The sequence below is a fragment of the Scyliorhinus canicula genome, chromosome 10 (assembly GCF_902713615.1).
Source record: "Scyliorhinus canicula chromosome 10, sScyCan1.1, whole genome shotgun sequence".
NCBI lineage: Eukaryota > Metazoa > Chordata > Chondrichthyes > Carcharhiniformes > Scyliorhinidae > Scyliorhinus > Scyliorhinus canicula.
In genome coordinates this window covers 57,030,065-57,055,681 of record NC_052155.1, presented here as the reverse complement: position 1 = coordinate 57,055,681, position 25,617 = coordinate 57,030,065, and the positions used below count along the sequence as shown (strand labels likewise).

General features: G+C 46.5%; 1 protein-coding gene across 5 annotated transcripts in view; it reads right to left on the bottom strand.

Annotated features, from left to right (window-relative positions):
- The window catches only part of nagpa (N-acetylglucosamine-1-phosphodiester alpha-N-acetylglucosaminidase), a 123,049-nt gene that overhangs the window by 55,502 nt on the left and 41,930 nt on the right, over positions 1–25,617 (bottom strand). For all 5 annotated transcript variants that reach the window (XM_038808983.1, XM_038808984.1, XM_038808985.1 and 2 more), the window contains exon 3: positions 15,068–15,207. In XM_038808983.1, the coding sequence (XP_038664911.1) occupies positions 15,068–15,207 (140 nt within the window). The remainder of the gene's footprint in view (positions 1–15,067; positions 15,208–25,617) is intronic.

Below are 25,617 nucleotides of genomic sequence, written 5' to 3'. Positions count from 1 at the left end.
AGTAACCATAAAGACTTATTTGATAAGTGTCAAGTTTTGGCAGATACCCATATCTCATAGTGTTACATGTGGGGAAATGGTCATATGGAAATCAACAGGGAAATTGGAAGAGTAGTAAATCTGATAATGGAAAAGGTGCTAATTCTAGATTACAGACAGTAGGATGAAAATAATTATATGAGTCCCTACAGCGCAGAAGGCCATTCAGCCCATCGAGTCTGCACCGACCTTCTAAAAGAGTACTCCACCCAAGTTCAGGTCCCTGCCATATCCCAATAACCCCTTAACCTAACCTACACGTCTTTTTTGAACACTAAGAGGAAATTTAGCACAGCCAATCCACCTAACCTACACATCTTTGGACTGTGGAAGGAAACCGGAACACCCGGAGGAAACCCACGCAGACTCGGGGAGAAACTGCAAACTCCACACAGACAGTGACCCAAGGCCGGAATTAAACTTGGGTCCCTGACGCTCTGAGGCAGTAGTGCTAACCACTGTGCCACGTGCCGTCTAGAACTGAAATGTGATCGAAAGAAAATAGTATGTTCACATTACAATAAAACTGGACATAATAAAGCCAATTGCTGGATGTCAATCCCCACCTAACCATTTTTACACTAGGGACAATTTAGCACAGCCAATCTACCTAACCTGCACAACTTTGGACTGTGGGAGGAAACCAGAGCACTGGGAGGAAACTCACACAGACAAGGGGAGAAAGTGCAAACTCCAGTCATCCGAGGCTGGAATTGAACCTGGGTTTGTGGTGCTGTGTGGCAGCAGTGCTAACCACTGTGCCGCTGATGATATAATTTTTCTTCCAGAGGAGTTACTGAAGAAAAGGTATTAATTGGAGGTATTCACAGATATTATTAACTGATTTAATTATAAGAGTTGGATTTAATCAGTGTTTCAGTAAATGGGGACGTTGCAGTTGGAACTGTGCATAAAATGCCAATAGCAGGAGTTGACTTTATGCTGGGGGATGACCTGGCTGGCTCAAAAATATTAGCCGCATCAAGGCTGTTGGGACAAAAGTGGAAGTGAAAGAAATTATCATGCAACAGGGGGAACATCCTGGATTTTCCCTGACTGCCTCAGGTGCAGAAAAATAGATAGGAAGAGAAGGAATCTATGAAAAGGGAAGATGAAGTAGAACTTAAGTTCTCTCACCATTTTTGAAAACCTGAGCAAAAAGGTAAAGAAAATGAGGCTAACATGTTTAGTCCATCTTCTTTAGTGGAAATGCAATACGCTGATCCTAAATTGAGAGAACTGTATTAAACAGCCTACTCAGAATGAGAACCAAGATTTATGCCTTAATAAAAATAGTTTCCCCCCAAAAAGAATGAGAACCAATACCAGAGTGTTATTATTTGTTATTATTTTAAAGACAAAGTTATAATGAAGAAAACGAGACCACCACAATGAGATGAGTGGGCAGTAGTTCATCAGGTGTATCAGGAGTATCGTAACTAAATTTTACAAATGATTCTCAAAATTCCAACGGCAGGTCACTTTGGTATTAGAAAGCACAGGCTAAAACACGGAAACATCACTTCCTGTGGCATCATGTAGAGAGAAAGTCGCATGCTGGGTAGCTCCTGCTTGAGGCGTGCTTTTAGGAGTTTTAAAGCCGGTCCTGGGGGCAATTTGTGAATGATTGATTGAAAGAATATAGAAGGAAGACAAAGGATGTCAAAAGGATTAAGAAAAACAGCCGTGAAGAAGGGAGGGAGCAAGTGTTCACCGTTGAGTGAAAGGGCCAGCCAGGGAGCTAGCAAGATGGCGAAGGCTAGGCTACTGGGCGGGGCCACACTGTTCACAACAGAGAGGTGGTGTCTTTGGAGGTGGAGAAGCAGTTTGCAAAGCACATGGAGGTGTTGAGGAAGGAGATGGCGTGGTTTTGAAGACGTTGGTGGAGGAGGCAGTTGCCTTGGTGAGAGTAGCTGTGGCAAAGATATTGGCCGAGGTGAGGGAGCAGAGTGAGAAGATGGAGGGAGTGGAGGGATCACTACCCCTCGAGCCCTACCATAAATCCCGAATGAAACACCTGGCTGACCCATCCCTTAAGTCTCACCTGGTCCTTCACCCTCAGTGAGTCTCCTGCAGCATCGCCACATTGGCCTTCAAACCTTTCAGATGCGCCAGCACCCTTGATCACTTGACTGGGCCACCCAACCCCCTCACGTTCCACTTAACTATACTAACCGGGGGTCTTTCTCTCTCTCTCTTCTCTTCTCCCCCCCCCCCCCGCTCCGCCTTCTTATCCACCACCATCGTAATACCGGGCCCTGCACAGCAATCCTCGATGGGGGATTGTGGGCTTGCCTGAAGAGGTAGAGGGCTCGAAGCCGATGGGAGTATTTCGCCAAGATGTTGATGGGGGGGGGATGAGGAGCCCTCCCAGTATGAACTGGACCGAGCTCATCGGTCGCTGAGGCCGAAGTCAAAGTTAAATGAGCCACCAAGGGCAGTGATCATCTGCTTCCACAAGTACCACATGAAGGAGGTGTTCAACTGGGCGAAGCAGAAGCAGGAGATGCAGTGTGCTGGAGTTCGCATATACCAGGACTTGACGGTGGACCTAGCAAAGAGGCAGGCAGCTTTTGACCGATTTAAGACGGCATTAAATAACAGCGGGGTGCGATTTGGTGTGGTGTATCCAGCAAAGCCGAGGGTGACCTACAACGTCAGAGATTTCTACTTCGAGACGGCGGAGGCGGTCATGAAGGAAGAAGGCCTGGGACAGAACATAGAAAATACAGCACAGAACAGGCCCTTCGGCCCACGATGTTGTGACAAGGCCTAGCGCCCTCAACCTTTCCCGTAAGACCTACTCTCCATTCCAGGCAACATCCTGGCAAATGTCCTTTGCACTTTTCCAAAACGTCCACATCCTTCCTAAAATAAGACGACCAGAACTGCATACAGAACTCCAAATGTGGCCATACCAAGGTTTTGTACAGCTTCATCATCAAAGTGGACTGGAACTGAAGAGGGGTTGTGGACTGTGAATGGGGAGCTGGGAGAGTGTGTAAATGTGTTATTTTTTGACCTACATTGTTCTTTATTTACATCACGCTGTTATAGAGTTTAAAATTTTTTGATTGTCATTCTTTGTTGTGGCGGTTTTTATGTTAAATAAATTTAGAATACCCAATTATTTTTTCCAATTAAGGGGCAATTTAGAGTGGTCAATCTACCTATCCTGCACATCTTTGAGTTGTGGGGGCGAAACCCACGCAGACACGGGGAGAATGTGCAAACTCCACATGGACAGTGACCCAGGGCCGGGATTCGAACCCGGGTCCTCAGCGCCGTAGGCAGCAATGCTAACCACTGTGCCACCGTGCTGCCCGTTTTTATGTTATTTTATTGAGATGTTTGGGTTTGATTGTTTTACCTGGACTGGGCGGGAGGAGGGAAAGCCTTGGGTGGGGGCCCCCGCGTTAGCTAACTTAAGTCAGCTAGTGAATGGTGAGGTGGGGGAGGGGTTGCGGATATTAGAGATTTTAATGGGCCCAAGAGGTATGAAGGGGGGGAAATCGCTACTGGGAGAGGGTTTTTCGAGAGGAAGTGCAGGGGGGATTCTGGGAGGGGGTTCGATGTTCACAATTGGTGGGGGGGGGGGGGGGGGGGGGGGGGGGTGAGGCTCATGGGGCAGGGCCCGGTGTTACGATGATGGTGGATAAGAAGGGGGGGGGAGTGAGAGACCCCCGGTTAGGATAGTTACGTGAGGAGGTTGGGTGGTCCAGTCAAGAGATCAAGGGTGCTAGCGCATCTGAAAGGTTTGAAGGCCAATGTGGCAATGCTGCAGGAGACTCACTTGAGGGTGAAGGACCAAGTTAGGATCAGGAAGGGCTTGGTCAGCCAGGTGTTTTATTCGGGATTTATGGAAGGGCTCGAGGGGTAGTGATCCTGGTTAGCAAAAAAGAGTATGGTTGCAGATGGAGAAAGTGGCTGCAGACTAGGGAGGCAGATATGTGATAGTGACAGGGGCATTGGAGGGGAGGCCGGTGGCGCTGGTAAGGGTGTATTAGTCCTAACTGGGATGATGTAGGATTTGTGAAGAAGGTGTGTGGGGTCAACCCCGATTTGGATTCACACAAATTGATAGTGGGTGGGGACTGGAACCTGGTGCAGGAGCCGAAATTGGACAGGTCACGGCCACGCTCGCTTGTCCTGTCAGGTGGGGGGGGGTGAAGACTATGGCTGAGCTTATGCCGGTTTCTGCACCTGGAGCGGGAGTACTTTTTTTTTCTTCTCAGTCGACTAGGTTTATTCACAAATTTACTTTTTTGTGGTGGGGAAGGTGCTGTTGGCAGGGGTTAAGGGCTCGGAGTAGTCGGCAATTGCGATTTCGGATCATGCGCCGCACTGGGTTGATATGATGTTGGAGAGGGGGGCAGTACAAGAGGCCGGGGTGGAGATAAGATGTGGGGCTGTTGGGGGACCGGAGGTTCTGTGATAAGATTGGGAAAGTAATCAAGGAATATGTGGAGTTCAATTGTACGGGGGAGGTTTCGCAGGTGGTGGTTTGGGAAGCTCTAAAGGCGGTGGTGGTGGGGGGGGGGGGGGGTGATCTTGTTTAAGACAAAGGTAGATAAGGAGGAGAGGGTGGAGCAACAAACAATAATAGATGAGATGCTGGAGGTAGATAGGTGCCATGCAGAAGACAGGGATCCAGCGAAGTTGGAAAAGAGGAAGGAGCTACAGATGAGTTTTGACCGGCTGTCCACAAGGGAGGCGGTGTGCCAATTGAAGAGGGCAAGGGGGCGGATTACAAATAGGGAGAGAAAGCAGGCCAGCTTCGGAGGGAGACAACGGTGAGGGAAATTGTTCAGGTGCGGGATAGGACAGGGAAGTTAGTGGTGGCTCTGGATCCAATTAATAGGCTGTTTGAGTCATTTTATGAGGGATTTGGTCGGAACCACTGGGGATGCAGAAATTCCTGGATGGTTTGGAATACCCGATGTTGGGGGAGGGGGATAGGGACATATTGGATGGGGCGATAGTGGAGTAGGAGATAAAAGATGTGAGTGGGAGGATGCACTCGGGGAACGTTGCAGGGCCAGGTGGTTTCCAGGTGAAGTACAACAAGAAATTTAAAGATAAGTTGGCACCCCTAATGGTGGGGATGTTGAGGAGGCAATAGGGAAGTGGGTGTTGCCACAGACTTTGGGGCAGGCATTGATCTCCCTATTGCCCAGGAAGGATAAGGATCCTACAGAATGTATATCATATTGATCCATATCACTTTTGAATGTGGACGCAAAAGGTGAAGGTATTGGGGGGTAGGTTGGAGCAGTGCCTTCTGAAGGTGATAGGTAAAGATCAGACGGGGTTTGCGAAGGGGAGGCAGCTCTTTTCGAACAATAGGAGGGTACTGAATGTGGTTATGGCACCGGCGGAGGGGAGGGAGACAGAGGTGGTTGTGGCATTGGACGCCGAGAGTGATGTTTCATTTAGTTTGAGAGTGAGCCTGGGAGTCTGGATAGACCTCTGACTAAAGATCAGGTCTTTTTGGTTTGCTTGTATAAGATACATTTTCAATGAGGTTTTACAACAGCTATGTTTTGGATGAGGGAACAAAATGTAACATCTCAAAGTTTGCAGATGATACCAAGTTGGGTGGGAGGGTGAACTGTGACGAGGATGCAGGGATCCTGCAAGCATGATCTGGACAGGTTGGGCGAGTGGGCAAATCAATGGCAGATGCACTATAATTTGGATATGTGTGAGGTTATTCACTTTGGAAGCAAAAACAGGAAGGCAGATTACTACTTCAACAATTATGAATTGGGGGAGGAGTGTGTGCAGTGGGTCCTAGGTGTCCTTGTGCACCAATCGCTGAAGGTAAGTATGCAGGTGCAGCAGGTGGTAAAGAAGGCTAGTGGTCTGTTGGCCTTCATTGTGAGAGGTTGAGTACAGGAGCAGGGATTTGTTGTTGCAATTTAACAGGGCCTTGGTGAGGCCACACCTAGAATAGTGTGTTCAGTTTCGGTCTCCTTGTCTGAGAAAGCAGATAAAAGAAAGCAGTACGTACGTTCCCCAACCAGAAACCATGGCTCAACCGCAGGATTGACTCCCTACTGAAGGACAGATCTGAGGCGTTCAAGGCAGACGACCCTGTCCTAGAAATCCAGGTACGACCTCCGCAAAGCCACCGAGATGCCAAGTTAGGGGCCTCACGGTAGCATGGTGGTTAGCATCAATGCTTCACAGCTCCAGGGTCCCAGGTTCGATTCCCGGCTGGGTCACTGTCTGTGTGGAGTCTGCACGTCCTCCCTGTGTGTGCGTGGGTTTCCTCCGGGTGCTCCGGTTTCCTCCCACAGTCCAAAGATGTGCGGGTTAGGTGGATTGGCCATGCTAAATTGCCCGTAGTGTAAGGTTAATGGGGGGGATTGTTGGGTTATACGGGTTACGTGGGTTTGAGTGGGGTGATCATTGCTCGGCACAACATCGAGGGCCGAAGGGCCTGTTCTGTGCTGTACTGTTCTAAGTTCTAAGAATATCAAACTAAGCTCGAGTCACAGACAGACTCTGGGAGGTTGTGGCAAGGACTAAACAACATAACCGGCTACAAAGCGAAGCCGAGCAGTATCTCTGGCAGCAGCGCACCCCTCCCCGATGAACTTAATGCGTTCTATGCTCGGTTTGAGCAGGTAACCAACAATCCGCTGTCGAGTGCCCCAGCAGCCCATAACTCACCCATACGCACCATCACAGTTTCCGAAGTCAGATCGGCCTTCCTGAAAGTGAACCCACGGAAGGCGACGGGCCCAGATGGGATCCCTGGTCGTGCACTTAGAGCTTGCGCATACCAGCTGGCAGAGGTATTCACAGACATCTTTAACCTATCCCTACTCCACACCGAGGTCCCCACCTGCTTCAAGAAGACCATCATACCGGTACCAAAGAACAACCAGGCAACATGCCTCAATGACTACCGCCCGGTGGCCCTGACGTAGGTTGTAATGAAGTGCTTCGAGAGGCTGATCATGAAATGCATCACCTCCATACTCCCGGAACGCCTTGACCCACTTCAATTCGCATACCGTCGCAACCGGTCCACATCAGACGCCATTTCCCTGGCCCTACACTCATCCCTAGAGCATCTCGAAAACAAGGACTCCTACATCAGACTCCTATTTATTGACTACAGCTCCGCCTTCAACACCATAATCCCAACCAAGCTCATACCAAAGCTCCAAAACCTAGGACTTGGCTCTCCACTCTGCAACTGGATCCTTGACTTTCTGACCAACAGACCACAATCAGTAAGAATGAACACCAACACCTCCTCCACAATAGTCCTCAATACCGGTGCCCCGCAAGGCTGTGTACTTAGCCCCCTACTCTACTCCCTGTACACACACGACTGGTTGGAAAAACTTGGTTCCAACTCCATCTACAAGTTTGCTGACGATACAACCATAGTGGGCCGGATCTCGAATAACGACGAGTCAGAATACAGGAGGGAGATAGAGAACCTAGTGGAGTGATGTAACGACAACAACCTCTCCCTCAATGCCGGCAAAACTAAAGAGCTGGTCATCGACTTCAGGAAGCAAAGTACTGTACACACCCCTGTCAGCATCAACGGGTCCGAGGTGGAGATGGTGAGCAGTTTCAAATTCCTAGGGGTGCACATCACCAAAAATCTGTCCTGGTCCACTCACGTCGACGCTATCACCAAGAAAGCACAACAGCGCCTATACTTCCTCAGGAAACTAAGGAAATTCAGCATGTCCACATTAACCCTTACCAACTTTTAAGGATGCACTATAGAAAGCATCCTATCGGGCTGCATCACAGCCTAGTATGACAACGGCTTGGCCCAGGACCGCAAGGAACTTCAGAGTCGTGAATACCGCCCAGTCCATCACACGAACCTGCCTCCCATCCATGGACTCCATCTACACCTCCCGCTGCCGGGGGAAAGCGGGCAGCATAATCAAGGATCCCTCCCACCCGGCTTACTCACTTTTCCAACTTCTTCCATCGGGCAGGAGATACAGAAGTCTGAGAACACGCACGAACAGACTCAAAAACAGCTTCTTCCCCACTGTCACCAGACTCCTAAATGACCCTCTTATTGACTGACCTCATTAACACTACACCCTGTATGCTTCAACCGATGCCAATGCTTATGTAGTTACATTGTATATCTTGTGTTGCCCTATTATGTATTTTTCTTGTATTTTCTTGAATTTTGTTTAATTCCCTTTTCTTCCCACGTACTGAATGATCTGTTGAGCTGCTTGCAGAAAAATACTTTTCACTGTACCTCGGTACACGTGACAATAAACAAATCCAATCCAATCCGATTGTTAGCATCTTGACAAATGCATGGATAGGATGGGTATAGAGGGATATGGCACAAGGAAGTGCTGAAGGTTTTGGCCACGGTTAGTATCATGACCGGTACAGGCTTGGAGGGCTGTAGGGCCCGTTCCTGTGCTGAATTGTTCTTTGTTCTTTTGTTCTTTGATCCCATTGTTTGATCTGTATCCCATCTGTATCCCATTAAGTTCCATAACCTGTTTATCTAGGACTAAATACAATCCCTCAAATTATCTGCAATTCAGGGAACATCCAACAATCAAAACACTATTCCATTAGCCCTTTATCGGTAACCAAATAAATGGTTGGAATCACCTCACCTTTCACGACTCCTTAATTACAGCTTTTTAAAAATAATATTTTATTGAGGTATTTGAAATTTTTTATAATGGTAACATAAACAATGACATCAACATGGTAAAATAAACATTTCCCCCCAGCCCAATCTTCACGCATCTCAACCATACCACAACAACAATCCGCCCCCCTTTAGAATACTGAATCTGCTGACATTTTTAATTTTCCCCGAGAAAGTCGATGAACGGCTGCCACCTCCAGGTGAACCCTAACATTGACCCTCTTAAGACAAACTTTATTTTCTCGAGCCATGTCACTAACCCAGGTCTCTTCACTCTGGGGCTTTGAGTCCCTCCACATTAACAAGATCCACCTTGGGCTACCAGGGAGGCAAAGGCCAAGACTTCGGCCTCTTTCGCCCCCTGAACTCCCGGCTCTGCGGACACGCCAAAGATCGCTACTCTGGACTTGGTACCACCCGTGTTTTTAACATCATGAACATTGCCGTAGCAAAATCCTGCCAAAACCCTCTAAGCTTCGGGAATGCCCAAAATAATTGGCATGATTTGCTGGGCTTCTCGCGCACCTCACACACCTATCCTCTACCCCGAAGAACATACTCATCCTAGCCACCGTCATGTGTGCCCGGTGGACTACCTTAAATAGTATCAGGCTAAGCCTGGCACATAATGAGGAGGTATTAACCCTGCTTAGGGCATAGGCCCATAGACCCACCTCTATCCTTCCTCCTAGCTCGTCCTCCCACTTGACCATAAGCTCCTCAACCGGGGTTTCCTCCGCCTCCGAAAGCTCCAGGTAAATATCCGATACCTTCCCCTCTCCCACCCAGGTACTGGAAACTGCTCTATCCTGAATCCCCCGTGGCGGCAGCAGTGGGAAGGCCGGCACCTGTTTTCTCAGGAAGTCTCGCACCTGCAAATACCTAAAACCATTTCCTGCTGGCAATTTAAATTTATCCTCCAAAGCTTTCAAGCTGGGAAAGCTCCCGTCTATAAATAGATCCCCCATCCTTCTAATTCCTCCCCTCTACCAACTCCGGAACCTGCCATCTAGCCTACCCGGTACAAACCTGTGGGTATTATAAATCAGGGTCCATATCGATGCTCCCTCCACTCTCTTATATCTCCTCCGTTGCCCCCAGATTCTCAGGGCCGCCACTACCACCAAACTTGTGGAGTATCGGGCCGGCGGGAGAGGTGCTGTTACAGTGCACCCAGACTGGTGTCTTTACATGACGTCGCCTCAATCCACTCCCATGCTGACCCCTCCCCACTTCCTAATCATGGCTATATTACCTGCCCACACAAAGCCTGAAATAATATTATTCACCCGCTTAAAAAAGGCCTTAGGGATGAAGATGGAGAGGTACTGAAAGACCAACAGAAATCTGGGGAGGACCATCATTTTCCCATCTCTTAAAGTCCCCTTCCCTGTTCTACCAACCGGGATAGGTTTAACTTGTGCAGTACCTCCTGTTCCCGGGCCACCTGGATTCCCAGATATCGCAAGCTCTTCCCTACCATTCTTAACAAATCCCCACCCTTGCCTCGTCCATCGGTGCAGTTCAAAATACCCCGACCTCAGCCGGTTCATATGTACACTCTCTACTGGTGCCGGCAAGTGTCCCAGTCTCTTCCCCTGTCCTCTTGCCTGGATCGCAAACATCTCGCTTTTCCCCCCCATGTTCAATTTATACTCCGAAAAATTGTCAAATTCCCCCAAGATACGCATTACTTCCCCCATCCCCTCCAGCGGGTCCAAAATCTACAAGAGCAGGTCATCTGCGTAGAGCGAGACCCAGTGCTCCACCCCACCCCCAGAACCAGCCCTTTCCAGTTCCTAGATGCTCTTAACGCCATGGTCAATGGCTCTGTGGCCAGAGCAAACAGTAACAGGGAGAGGGGCACCCTTGCCTCGTCCATCGGTGCAGTTCAAAATACCCCGACCTCAGCCGGTTCATATGTACACTCTCTACTGGTGCCTGATAGAGCAACCGCACCCAGTCAATGAACCCCTCACCAAACCCAAACCTTCCTAGCACCTCCCACAGGTAATTCCACTCCACCCGATCGAAAGCCTTCTCCGCATCTATCGCCGCCACCACCTGCGTCTCCTCTCCTTCTGAGGGCATCATAATAGCATTTAAAAGCCTTCAAACATTGGCCTTGAGTTGCCTGCCCTTAACAAATCCCGTCTGGTCTTCACCTATCACCCCCGGGACGTAGTCCTCTATCCTTGTGGCCAATATCTTAGCCAGAAGTTTGGCATCCACATTCAGTGGAGAAATCAGCCTGTATGATCCGCATTGCTCTGGACCGTTCTCCCGCTTCAGGATCAATGAAATCGAGGCCTGCAACATTGTTTGGGGGGGGGGGGGGGGTGGGGGGGGCTCCCTTCTTTCTTGCTTCGTTAAATGTCCTCACCAGCAGTGGGCTCAATATCTCTGAAAACCTCTGATAGAATTCCACCGGGTAGCCGTCAGGCCCGGGGCCTTGCCTGGCTGCATTATCTCCAGCCCCTTGATTATTTCCTCAATCTCAATTGGGCTCCCAGCCCCTCCACCAGATCCTCATCTACCCTTGGGAACCTCAACTGATCCAGAAACTGCCTCATCCCCGCCACCCCAGCCGTGGGTTCCGACTGATATCATTTACTATAGAAGTCCTTAAACATCTCGTTTACCCCCGCTGGGTCCAGGACAGTATTACTGTCTCTACTCTTTACTTTACCCATCTCTCTGGCCGCCTCTCTTTTCCTGAGCTGGCGCGCCAACATTCTGCTGGCTTTTTCCCCGTACTCATAGATCGCCCTCCTTGCCTTCCTCAACTGTTCCAATGCTTTCTTTGTGGACATACAGCCCAAACTCCACCTGTAACCTCCACCGCTCCCTCAGTAGCTCCGTGTCTGGGGCCTCGGAGTATCTCCTGTCCATCTGGAGTACATCCTCAACTAACCTGTCCCTTTCAGCCCATTCCATCTTTTCTCTATGGGCCCGTATCAAGATTAATTCCCCTCCAACTACTGCCTTCAAAGCTTCCCAGACCGTCGCTGCAGAGACCTCCCCCGTATCATTTGTTTCCTGGTAGTTCTGGATGGACTTGTTAACCCCCCCACAGATCACTTCGTCCACTAGCAACCCCACATCCAATCTCCAAAGCGGGTACTGCCCTCTCTCCACACTAACCCGTAGATCCACCCTGTGCGGGGCATGATCTGACACTGCGATTGCCTTGTCTGACACGATTCTCCCTGCCTCGTGTGCCATTCGTTTGCTGATCAAGATCACTACCTCCCCCCCCACCGGTCTTTGAGTCCAGTCCTGAGTGGAACACTTGGCTAAACCAACCTATTCCTCAATCTCATCTGGTCTGTAACCATCAGGTGTCTCTCTTGTAGCATTGTCACTTTGGCCTTCAGCTCCCTCAAATGCGCAAGCACGTGAGCCCTCTTGACCGGCCCATTCAGTCCTCTCACATTCCACGTGATCAGGTGGTGGGGGGGGCGCTTCCAACCCCTCCCCCCGCCGACTAGCCATCACCCTTTTTGGCCTGCCTGGAGCTTGCTTCCTCGAGTCCCCACTCGGGCAGTTGCCGTTCCCGACCTCCCATTTGTCCCCTCGTAACAGTTCCTGCTCTGCCAGCAAAGCAGCTTCCCCCCTCACCCACCCACCTTCCTCTCCCCTAGCAACAGCACTAGACACCCGTCCCCCAAGTCAAGCTCCAGCTTAACACCTGCTCCCCCCCCCCCCACTGCGCTTCCGAGAGTCAGCTGACCCATGCTGACTTGTTAGCTCCTGCCCCTGGCACCAAACAGACCATCTCCCTATTGTTCTCTCCCCTCTCCCCCCACATGAATAAACATTTTAAAAGCATCACATTCCCCAGTAAACAAACATCAGAAAAAAGTGAAGAAACAGTCACTTTAGAAAAATAGTTACCCAAATAGCAGAACCAAATTCAAAGCCCTTTCCCCCTCTAACCAGGTCCCTGCAAGACAAATCAACCTTTAACCACCCACACAGCTCATTATCTCACATAGAGCTACTTAAATTTACACAATCCAGCACCACAAATCGCTGCCACAGTACTTCTCCAAGGCTTCAGTGTCTTTTAATTTGCCTCCAGCTTCATTTCTTTAATAAAGGTCCATACTTCGTCTGGAATTTCAAAGTAGAAGTCCCGTTCCTCATGTGTGACCCACAGACGGGCTGGGTACAGTATCCCAAACTTCACCCCCTTCTTAAAGAGGTTCGTCTTTGCCCGATTGAACCCAGCTCGCCTCTTGGCGAAATCCGCTCCCAGGTCCTGATAGATGCGCATCTCACAGTTCTCCAACATGCTGCTCCGTTCTTTCTTGGCCCACTGCAAAACGTGTTCCCTGTCCATGAAACGATGAAAACGTACCACCATGGCCCTTAGCGGCTCGTTCACTCTGGGCTTCCTCGCGAGGGCTCTATGCGCTCTGTGCAATTCCAGGGGCTGAGGGAACGCCCTAGACCCCATCAACTTCTCCAACATGTCCGTCACATAAACCCTCACACCAGATTCCTCACTGCCTTCAGGGAGGCCAACAATTCTGAGATTCTGCCTTCTGGACCTATTCTCCAGGTCCTCCAGCTTCTCCTGCATTCTTTTCTGGCAGTCGTTCATCATCCCCACCTTGCTTTCCAGCACGATATACTCCCCGCGCTCGGACAACTTTTGTTCCACCTCCTGGATTGCTCTCCCGTGGGTTTCCGGATTCTGAACCACTTGATGAATCGAAGCCTTAATCGGGTCCAGCGTGTCCTTCTTCAGCTTGGCGAAGCAATCCTCAAAAAACTTCACCAGCTGCTCCGTCAACCACTGTGCCGCCTCCCCGCGGCCCTGCTTCCCCGCCATGCTTTCCCGCATTACCTGCTCTGCTTGCGTCTTCCTTATAGGACTTTGTCATCTCACACGGCCACTTCTTGTCCAATTCTCCAAAACACGGGAGGGAGATTTCTCCTTACTGTCTCACCGATTTATCCCATAAAATCCGGAAAAAAAACCAGGGGAAAAAGGTCCAAAAGTCCTTTACAGGCGGGAGCTATCAAATGTGCGACCTCCATGGCTGCCACCGGAAGTGCTTAATTACAGCTTTAGTATTCACGTTGTCTGTATGTATTTTAAACCAGGGATTTTAATCGCATTACGGCAACAGAATATGAAATATAATGTATAACAATTTCTACGTTCATCACAGGGGATTCAGTATGTGTCAGAGAGAAGATAAGCATTTTTAAATTCTCAGAACAAAAACTACAGGCTATCGGGGCAGCAGTTGACAGCTTTAGGACTCAGAAAAGTGATCAGTTTGGTAGAGGTGCTATTGTACAACCGAGTTAAAAAAAAATTTTTAACTGACTGCGTGAGTCTCACCCCCACAACCCAAAAAGATGTGCAGGGAAGGTGGATTGGCCACGCTAAAATTGCCCCTTAATTGGAAAAAATTGGGTACTCTTAAATTTCTATTAAAAATTATTTTTTTTTTTTAAATTCCAACGGTGGTGCAGTGGTTAGCACTGCTGCCTCATGGTGCAGAGGACCCGGGTTCGATCCCAGCCTCAGGTCACTGTCCGTGTGCAGCTTGCACATTCTCCCAGTTTCTGTGTGGGACTCGCCACACAACCCAAAGATGTGCAGGGTAGGTGAATTGGCCACGCTAAATTGCCCCTTAATTGGGGGGAAAAAGAAGGATTGGGTACTCTAAATTTAAACAGAAAGTTAATCAGCAGGCTTCAAAGTAACCATTTTCTACAGAAAAATGATAGAATATTCATTTTAAGAAATTCAAAGTGGGTAGTTTGTTGAAGTGAAGAAACCTTGTTGTTCAAATTTGGTCAGTCATAAGAAATACGGCAGCTGCCTGCTTAAAACATACATATTACACACACCAACCCTCAAGTCTTTATGTGCTCTAAATTAAGTATCAGAGCAAAAATTCATTTTAGATTTCCTCTGCGATTTCTGGGGTAATAATTAATGTGGGAATTATTACCTAGTTTGCAAACAAAATATTGCTGTGAAAATTGTTTTTAAAACAATTTTTGAAATAACCATACATTTTAATGTTTAATACCAATTGCTACTTGATCAACTGCAGCAATATTGCTTTTGTATCACAACCCAAAGCTAGACACATACTCAAAAACATACAATTGCTCTAAACATAAATAGTTAACACTGCTCTGAACCATTTACTTATGAGAATTAAGTGCAGCATCATCAAAATGCTTGCAGTGAAAGGGAAAAACAGGTTGCAGTTTGATTGTTTGCTTTTGGAACAACGCAACAAATTTTGATTTCACTACAACATTTTCAAATGCTTTCACAGTCTTTACGTGTTGAAGCCACAGGTTTTGGCTCTTGTACAATACCTGTTTCTTGCGTCTTTGAACACTCAGCCGATTGGCTCTCATTAACATAAATAGTGCCATTTCTCAGGAGCCATATTACTCCACTCACTAGTTGAACAAAGGGGTTTTCTTTATCCAAGATATCCTCTTCTGACAGATACCTGTGAATATTTAAGAATTTTGATCACATGTATAATATAGTACATTTGTTTTCTTTTAAATCTCCATTATGTTTTTTATCTGAGCAAGACACCAAGAAAAAAGGTTCCTGCAAACAACATCTATTAGAGGATAATAGCAGGTCAAATGAACTGATACTAAACTTTTATGTTGGAACAGGATTCTAGAGAATGAAAATATCAACATAATACTGTGGGAGCACTGCACTGTTGGAGGTGCCATAAAGATCTCATGGTACTATTTTTAAAATAAATTTAGAGTGCCCAATTCATTTTTTCCAATTAAGAGGCAATTTAGCGTGGCCAATCCACCTACTTGCACATCTTTGGGTTGTGGGGACAAAACCCACGCAAACACGGGGAGAATGTGCAAACTCCATTCGGATAGTGACCCAGAGCCAGGATCGAACCTGTGACCTCGGCGCTGAGGCAACAGGGCTAACCCACTGCGCCACCGTGCTGCCCCTCATTGTACTATTTTTAAAGAGTAGTAGGGAGGTTATCACCAGTCAATCATACTGTACAAAACAAATGATCACATTGTTGTTTGTAGGAATGTGCTCATGGCTGTCACATTTCTTACATTACAGCAGTGACTACACTTCATTGGCTGTAAAATTTGAAACATCTGTTGGTCCAGTAAAGCATAACATAAATGAAAGTCTTTTTTAACAGGAACTGCATTAAAGAAGCTTCTAGCATTACTTAAAATAATCCCTAATAACAGAATACTGTAAAATTAATATACAAATTAGTTGTAGGAATAAGCCAGTCAGCCCCTTAAACCTGCTCATAACCATTTAATAAGATCATGGTTGATCTGATCAAGGTGGGCTGGATTTTGCCAAAATAATGTGAGGCTAATAACGCTCACTGTTCAAGTGTCATCAGACAGCAACGACTGGCAATCACACATGCGCAGTTAAACATGAAAAACGAGTTTCTGTCAGAGTTGCCTTGCTCCTCTAGAATTGTTCTAGATCAGTAGCTGATTGTAGACAAAATTAAGTGAAGTTTGAATATTACTGGGGGGAAAAAAGACAAATCTTGCACCCATCAGGACAAATGTAAGAATACTAAATTTCCAACAACCTCAACAATTTATATCACAGAAGGGTTATGATTGGTTGGCACTGTCAACTGATTGGCTGAGGTGTTGCCATGGAAAAAGCAACAGGGAACGATCAGCTCGCCATGCTTTTAGAGAATTGAAAAAAAAATGACTGACTGGCTGAGACAACATTTTGCCTTGCTCCTTCAGGCTTTTTCTATGGCAACACCTCAGCCAATCAGTTGACAGTGCCAACCAATCATAACCCTTCTGTGATATAAATTGTTGAGGTTGTTGGAAATTTAGTATTCTTACATTTGTCCTGATGGGTGCAAGATTTGTCTTTTTTTCCCCCAGTAATATTCAAACTTCACTTAATTTTGTCTACAATCAGCTACTGATCTAGAACAATTCTAGAGGAGCAAGGCAACTCTGACAGAAACTCGTTTTTCATGTTTAACTGCGCCTGTGTGATTGCCAGTCGTTGCTGTCTGATGACACTTTAACAGTGAGCGTTATTAGTCTCACCATTATTTTGTCAAAATCCAGCCCACCTTGATCAGATCAACCATGATCTTATTGAATTCTTTAAAAAGAAGAGAGCTATTTTAAGGCTTCTTTTTGTGAGAAATAAAATGATACTAAATTGAAGTTAAATCAAGTCAAAACTATTCTTTGGGATTGTTATATTCAACCAATCATGTTCAAGTGTTAAATATATGTTGGAATGGAGGCATGTTATATGCTGTAGCTGCCAGACCGCTGATCAAAATAATGCATTTTTACAATTGGAAATTGATCTAACACAGTTGAAATAAGACAAATGTGAGCCAATTCATAGAATCCCTACAGTGCAGAAGGAGTCATTGAGTCAGCACTGACCCTCCAAAAGAACAGCCTACGCAGGCTCAAACCTCGCCCTATTCCCATAACCCTGCCCTTAGTGTCCAACCTTTTTGGACAATAAGGGAAATTTAGCATGGCCAATGCACCTAATCTGCACATCTTTGGACTGTGGGAGAAAACTGCAGTGAGGCAACGGAGCTAACCACTGTGCTGCTAATAATCACAATTACATTGGTAATTGTACCACGTTCAGCCTGGATAATCTATTGGATGAAAGGTAACATGCAGCTAATTTCAAACAACTACTGGAGAAATGTTAGTCTTGTAATACAGCTGGAGTATTATTTGACTTGAAATGTAGATTAGAAAAGATGATATAATTTGGCATATTAATATTAAACGTCATTATGAATGATAGTCAATTGGGTATTTTTTGGCAAATTAAACTGTTCTCAACATACTTAACCTTCAGAAATAATATCCTGAAAATATTATTCCTATATTAATTTGATAATTAGCTTCAAGACGACTTTTGTCAATTCAAACATTTGTTTAAAATAAATTGAGTGTACCCAATTAATTTTTTCCAATTAAGGGGCAATTGAGCATGGCCAATCCACCTAGCCTGCACATCTTTGGGTTGTGGGGGAGAAATTCAAGCAAATACAGGGAGAACGTGCAAAATCCACACGGACAGTGACCCAGAGCCGGGATCGAACCTGGGACCTCGGCACTGTAAGGCAGCAGTGCTAACCACTGCGCCACCGTGCTTCCCTCAATTCAAACATTTTAACCAACAATGAACATTGGATCATAAAAAATAACTCAATTTAAATAACACAATTTTATTCAAACATTCACAAATTCCATTAATACCGTAAAATCTTTGACTTTAAAATCAAATCCCAGATCAAACTCAACAAATTCTATACCAAACGGAAGCTGTGGTGTAGTGGTATTTTCACTGGACACGTAATCCAGAGATCCAGGGTAATGCTCTGGGGACATGGGTTTGAATCCCACCAGGTCAGACGGTGGAATTTGAATTCAATAAAAATCTGGAATTAAAAGGTTAAAGATGACCATGAAACAAACCATAGTCAATTGTAAAAACTCATCTGGTTCACAAATGTCGTTTAGGGAAGGAAATCTGTCATCCATACCTGGTCTGGCCTACATGTGACTCCAGACCCACAGCAATGTGGTTGACCCTTAAATGCCTCAGGGATGAACAAATGCTGGCCCACATCCCATGAACTAATAAAAAAAAAGTTAAATTAATTCCCAGTATTCAAAAACTGAATTCACATTTGTCGCGTGAAACATTGTAGTGCTTTAAGAGAATTCATTGATCACTCAAATCACGGTGAGAGTATTTAAAAGATACAAATTTGTATTCCAAGAAGTAAAAGAGCAACACTGGTTGATGAAACACCAGTGTTCTCCCTAGTTGCTAGCACCCAAAACAGAAGCATCAGTACTCATCATGTTCTAGGTTAGATCATCCAGCTTACTGCTTGACTGGGGTGTAGGGGAGGGGAGGGAAGGACGGTGTAAATATGAAGAATGTGATCAAGCAGTCCAAAGCTGAAGATAAAATGTTGAAACATATGTATTTTAAAACATTCTTTGATGAGATATTCATGTCACGAGCAACACCAGAATTTGATGCCCTAATTGTCCTTCAGTAGGTGGTGATGAACCGCCTCTTGATCCACTGCAGTCTATATGGTGTAAGCACACCCACTGTACTGTCAGGAATGGAATTCCAGAGTTTTCACCCAGCGACAGTGAAAGAACAGTGACATAATTTCAAGTCAAGATCATGTATGGCTTTGAGTGGAACATGCAGGTGGTGTTCCCAAGTGTCTGCTGCCCTCATCTTTCTATGCAGTAATAATAATCTTTATTAGGTGTCACAAGTAGGCTTACATTAACAGCAATGAAGTTACTGTGAAAATCCCCTAGTCGCCACACTCTGGCGCCTATTCAGGGACACAAAGGGAGAATTCAGAATGTTCAATTCACCTCACAAGCACGCCTTTGGGGACTTGTGGGAAGAAACCAGAGGAAACCCACACAGACATGGAAAGAATGTGCCGATTCCGCACAGTGACCCAAGCGGGAATTGAACCTGGAAACTAGCTTTGCGAAGCAACAGCACTAATCACCGTGCTACCGTGCCGCCAACAGAGGTTGCGGGTATGGCAAGTGATGTCAAGGAAGCTTAATGAGTGGCTCCAATGTATCTTGTACATGCTACACACTGCTGCCACTGCACTGGTGAGTGTTGATCAATGAAGTAAGTGGCTTTGTCTTGGATGGTGTGGCGATTCAGCCCCTCAAGCCTGCTCTGCCATTTAATATGATGGCTGATCTGATAACAACATCAAATCTGCATCCTGCCGACCCCCGATCGCCCCTTTCCTTACTAAGAATCAATTCCTCTCTGCATTAAAAATGTTGAGAGACTCTGTTTTTACTGTCTTTTCAGGAAGAGAGTTCCAAAGACTCAACACCCAAAATGTTTTGCCTCACCTCAGTTTCAAATGGGCATTCGATTATTTTCAAATAATGAGCCCTGTTTCTAGATTCTAAGACATGATAGATAGATAGAGAAATACAGCACAGAACAGGCCCTTCGGCCCACGATGTTGCGCCGAACTTTTGTCCTAGGTTAATCGAAAAATTGTCCAAAATTCTATATGGCCAATCCACCCAACCTGCACATCTTTGGACTGTGGGAGGAAACCGGAGTACCCGGAGGAAACCCACGCAGTCACGGGGAGGATGTGCAGACTTCACACAGACAGTGACCCAAGTCGAAATCGAACTTGGGACCTGGAGCTGTGAAGCAATTGTGCTATCCACAATGCTACCGTGCTGCCCGTAAGAAGTTAACCTACACTCCATTATTCTACCCTAATCCATATACATATCCAATAGCCGCTTGAAGGTCCCTAACGTTTCCGACTCAACTACTTCCACAGGCAGTGCATTCCATGCCCCCACTACTCTCTGGGTAAAGAACCTACCTCTGACATCCCCTCTATATCTTCCACCATTTATCTTAAATTTATGTCCCCTTGTAATGGTGTGTTCCACCCGGGGAAAAAGTCTCTGACTGTCTACTCTATCTATTCCCCTAATCATCTTACAAACCTCTATCAAGTCGCCCCTCATCCTTCTCCGTTCTAATGAGAAAAGGCCTAGCACCCTCAACCTTTCCTCGTATGACCTACTCTCCATTCCAGGCAACATCCTGGTAAATCTCCTTTGCACCTTTTCCAAAGCTTCCACATCCTTCCTAAAATGAGGCGACCAGAACTGCACACAGTACGTCAAAGGTGGCCTGACCAAGGTTTTGTACAGCTGCATCATCACCTCACGGCTCTTAAATTCAATCCCTCTGCTAATGAACGCTAGCACACCGTAAGTCTTCTTCACAGCTCTATCCACTTGAGTGGCAACTTTCAAAGATTTATGAACATAGACGCAAGATCTCTCTGCTCCTCCACATTGCCAAGAACCCTACCGTTAACCCTGTATTCCGCATTCATATTTGTCCTTCCAAAATGGACAACCTCACACTTGTCAGGGTTAAACTCCATCTGCCACTTCTCAGACCAGCTCTGCATTCTATCTATGTCACTTTGAAGCCGACAACAGCCCTCCTCACTATCCACAACTCCACCAATCTTCGTATCATCTGCAAATTTACTGACCCACCCTTCAACTCCCTCATCCAAGTCGTTAATGAAAATCACAAACAACAGAGGACCCAGAACTGATCCCTGCGGTACGCCACTGATAACTGGGCTCCAGGCTGAATATTTGCCATCCACCATCACTCTCTGTCTTCTATCGGTTAGCCAGTTTGTTATCCAACTGGCCAAATTTCCCACTATCCCATGCCTCCTTACTTTCTGCACAAGCCTACAATGGGGAACCTTATCAAATGCCTTACTAAAATCCATGTACACTACATCCACTGCTTTACCTTCATCCACATGCTTGGTCACTTCCTCAAAGAAGTCAATAAGACTTGTAAGGCAAGACCTACTCCTCACAAATCCGTGCTGACTATCCCTAATCAAGCAGTGCCTTTCCAGATGCTCAGAAATCCTATCCCTCAGTACCCTTTCCATTACTTTGCCTACCACCGAAGTAAGACTAACTGGCCTTTAATTCCCAGGGTTATCCCTATTTTGAACAGGGGCACGACATTCGCCACTCTCCAATCCTCTGGTACCACCCCTGTTGACAGCGAGGACGAAAAGATCATTGCCAACGGCTCTGCAATTTCATTTCTTGCTTCCCATAGAATCCTTGGATATATCCCGTCAGGCCCGGGGGACTTGTCTATCCTCAAGTTTTTCAAAACGCGCAACACATCTTCCTTCCTGACAAGTATCTCCTCGAGCTTATCAGTCTGCTTCACGCTGTCCTCTCCAACAATATGGCCCCTCTCGTTTGTAAATACTGAAGAAAAATACTTGTTCAAGACCTCTCCTATCTCTTCAGACTCAATACACAATCTCTCGCTACTGTCCTTGATCGGACCTACCCTCGCTCTAGTCATTCTCATATTTCTCACATATGTGTAAAAGGCCTTGGGGTTTTCCTTGATCCTACCTGCCAAAGATTTTTCATGCCCTCTCTTAGCTCTCCTAATCCCTTTCTTCAGTTCCCTCCTGGCTATCTTGCATCCCTCCAGCGCCCTGTCTGAACCTTGTTTCTTCAGCCTTACATAAGTCTCCTTCTTCCTCTTAACAAGACATTCAACTTCTCTTGTCAACCATGGTTCCCTCACTCGACCATCTCTTCCCTGCCTGACAGGGACATACATATCAAAGACACAGAGTACCTGTTCCTTGAACAAGTTCCACATTTCACTTGTGTCCTTCCCTGAGTGCCTATGTTCCCAACTTCTGCACTTCAATTCTTGTCTGACAGCATTGTATTTACCCGTCCCCCAATTATAAACCTTGCCCTGTTGCACGCACCTATCCCTCTCCATAACTAAAGTGAAAGTCACAGAATTGTGGTCACTACCTCCAAAATGCTCCCCCACTAACAAATCTATCACCTGCCCTGGTTCATTACCAAGTACTAAATCCAATATGGCCTCCCCTCTGGTGGGACAATCTACATACTGTGTTAGAAAAGCTCCCTGGACACACTGCACAAACACTACCCCATCCAAACTATTTGATCTAAAGAGTTTCCACTCAATGTTTCTCCTCTCCACATCCACCAGTCAAGACCCCTCAGGATCTTATTTGCTCCAATCAAATCGCCTCTTATTCTTTGACATGCCTGTGGATACACGTCTAGCCTGTTCAACCGTTCCTCATTAGACAACCCATCCATTGCAGGTATTAATATGGCAAACCCTACCAATGCATTCACACCTTTTCTTAAATAAGGTGGCCAATATTGTACACAGTACTCCAGATGTGGTACTCACTTGTGCTCTGTATAACTAAAGCATAACCTCCCTACCTTTGTATTAAATTCATCTCACAATAAATAAATATCCTATTAGCTTTCTTTTTACTTGTTTTTGTGATTCATGCACTAGGACACCCAGATCCCTCTGTATCCCGAGATTCTGCAATCTCTCATCATTTAGATAATTTGTTTCTTTTCTTCTTCTTGCCAAAATGGTCAATTTAAATTTTTCTCACTCCATACGCCACATCTTAGACTACTCACTTAACCTACCTATATATTTTTTGAAGTGTCATGGCCTCTTCACAACTTACTTTCCTTCTGCCATCTGCAAATTTGGCAACCACCCAACCAACATAAATTGTAAATAGTTGAGGTCCCAACATTGATCCTTGTGCACACCATTAGCTACATCTTGCCACGATAAAGACCCATTTATGCTAACTCTGCTTCCTGCTAGCCAGACAATCTTCTATCGATGCCAAATGTTACCCCCATACCAGGAGTTCTATTTTCTGCAATAACCTTGGATATGGCACTTTATCAAATGCCTTCTGGAAAGCCAAGTACAGTACATGCGCCGGCTCCCCTTTATCCACAGCACTTTCTCAAAGAGCTCCAATAAGATGGTGAAACACAATTGCCCTTTTACAAAACTTTGTTGACCCTGATTGAGCTACAGCTTCTTTAATAATAGCTTCCAACATGAAGCTAACTGGCCTGTAGTTGCTCACTTTGTCTCTCCCTTTTTGAATAATGGAGTGACATTTGTTATCTTTGAATCGAATGGAACCTTCCCCAAATCCAGCGTGTTTCGGAGAAATAAAATCAATGCATCAACTATGTCACTTGTCATTTCTTTCAAGACCGTAGGATGAAGTCCATCAGCACACAGGCACTTGTCAGCCCCAACTCCAACAATTTACCCAGTACGTCTCTGCTGATTCAGTTCCTCCCTCCCGTCCTAGTTTATGGCTGCTTTTGGAATATTACTTATAGTGAATAATGCAAAATACCTGTTCAATTAATCTGCCATTTCCTTGTTTTCCATTATCAATTTTCCAGACTCACTTTGTATAGGACTAATGCTCACTTTGTTAACTAGTTTCTTTCAAAAATATTTATTGAAATTCTTACTATCTCTTCCGGTGGCGGCCATGAAGGATTAGATCGCACATTTGATAGCTCCTGCCTGTGATGGACTTTTTCCCCAGTTTCCCCCCGGATTTTATGGGATAAATCAGTGAAGAGTGAGACAGTGAGGAGAAATCCCCCTCTGCTGTATGCAAAATTGGACCAGAAGTGGCCGTGTGAGATGACAAAGTCCTATAAGGAAGACGCGAGCAGAGCCGGCAACGCGGGAAAGCATGGTGGAGAGCAAGGGCTGCGGGGAGACGTCACAGTGGACGATGGGGCAGCTGGCGGAGTTTTTTGAAGATTGCTTCGCCTAGCTGAAGGACACGCTGGACCCGATTAAGGCTTCGATTGATCAAGTTGTGCAGAATCAAGAGACCCACGGGAGAGCGATCCAGGAGGTGGAGAAAAAGGTGTCCGAGCACAAGGAGTAAATAACCGTGCTGGAGACCAAGGTGGAGATGATGAACGACTGCCAGAAAAGAATGCAGGAGAAGCTGGAGGATCTGGAGAACAGGTCCAGGAGGCAGAATCCTAGAATTGTCAGCCTCCCTGAGACAGTGAGGGATCGGATGAGAGGGCTTATGTGACAGACATGTTGCAGAAGTTGATGCGGGCTGAGGTTCCTGGAAGTGGATAGAGCGCAGAGCCCTCACAAAGAAGCCCCAGGAAAACAAGAGGCCAAGGGCGATGGTGGTACGCTTTCACTGATTTCTGAACAAGGAACACGTTCTGCGGTGGGCCAAGAAGGAACGAAACAGCAAGTGGGAGAATTGTGAGCCGCGCATTTATCAAGACCTGGGCGCGGATCTAGCCAAGAGGTGAGCTGGGTTTAATCGGGCAAAAACGGCCCTCTTTAAGAAGGGGGTGAAGTTTGGGATGCTGTACCCAGCCCGTCTGTGGGTTACACATGAGGAACGGGACTTCTATTTTGAAACACCAAGCAAAGTATGAACTTTTATTAAAGAAAAGAGGCTGGAGGTGAATTAAAAGACACTGAAGCCCTGGAGAAGTACTGTGGCGGCGATTTGTTGTGCTGGGTTGTATAAGTATAAGTAGTACTATGTGTAATAAGGGGCTGTTTGGATGACTAAAGGTAACTTTGTCTTGCAGGGAGCTGGTTAGAGGGGGGATGGGCTTTGGGGCTGGTTCTGTTTTTTGGGTGTTTTTTTTTTTCTAAAGTGGCTGCTTCCTCACTGTCTTTTTTCTGATGTTTGTTTATTGGGGAATGTGATGCTTTAAATATATTTGTCCAAGTTGTGGGGGTGGGGGGGGGGAAAGAGGGGAGGGAACAATGGGGAGACAGACTGCTTGGTGCTATCAAGTCAACGTGGGTCAGCTGACTCTCGGGAGCACAGTGGGGGGTGAGCAGGTGTTAAGCTGGAGCTTGACTTAGGGGTTGCGTTTCTGGTGTTGTTGCTGGGGGGGGGGGGGGAAGATGTGAGAGGAGGGGGGCTGCTTTGCTGACAGAGGAGGAACTGTTACTAGGGGACAAATGGGAGGTTGGGGACGGGGGGGTTCGAGGAAGCGGAGGGCGCGAGCTAGAGTCTGACCTAAAAAGAGTGATGGGTGATGGCTAGTCGGGGGGGGGGGGCTGGGAGCTCCCCGACCAGGCTGATTACATGGAATGTCAGAGGGCTAAATTGACCAGTCAAGAGGGCTCACGTCTTACAGACCAGACAAGATTGAGAGAGGGGTGGGTTAGCCAAGTATTCCACTCGGGGCTGGACTCAAAAGACTTGTGGGGGTAGCGATCTTGATCAACAAACGAGTGGCATTCGAGGCAGGGAGAATCATGTCAGACAAGAGGGTTGGGTACATAATGGTGAGTGGGAAGCTGGAGGGGGTGCGGGTGGTACTCGTGAACATATATGCTACGAAATGGGACTATGTGGAATTTATGAGGT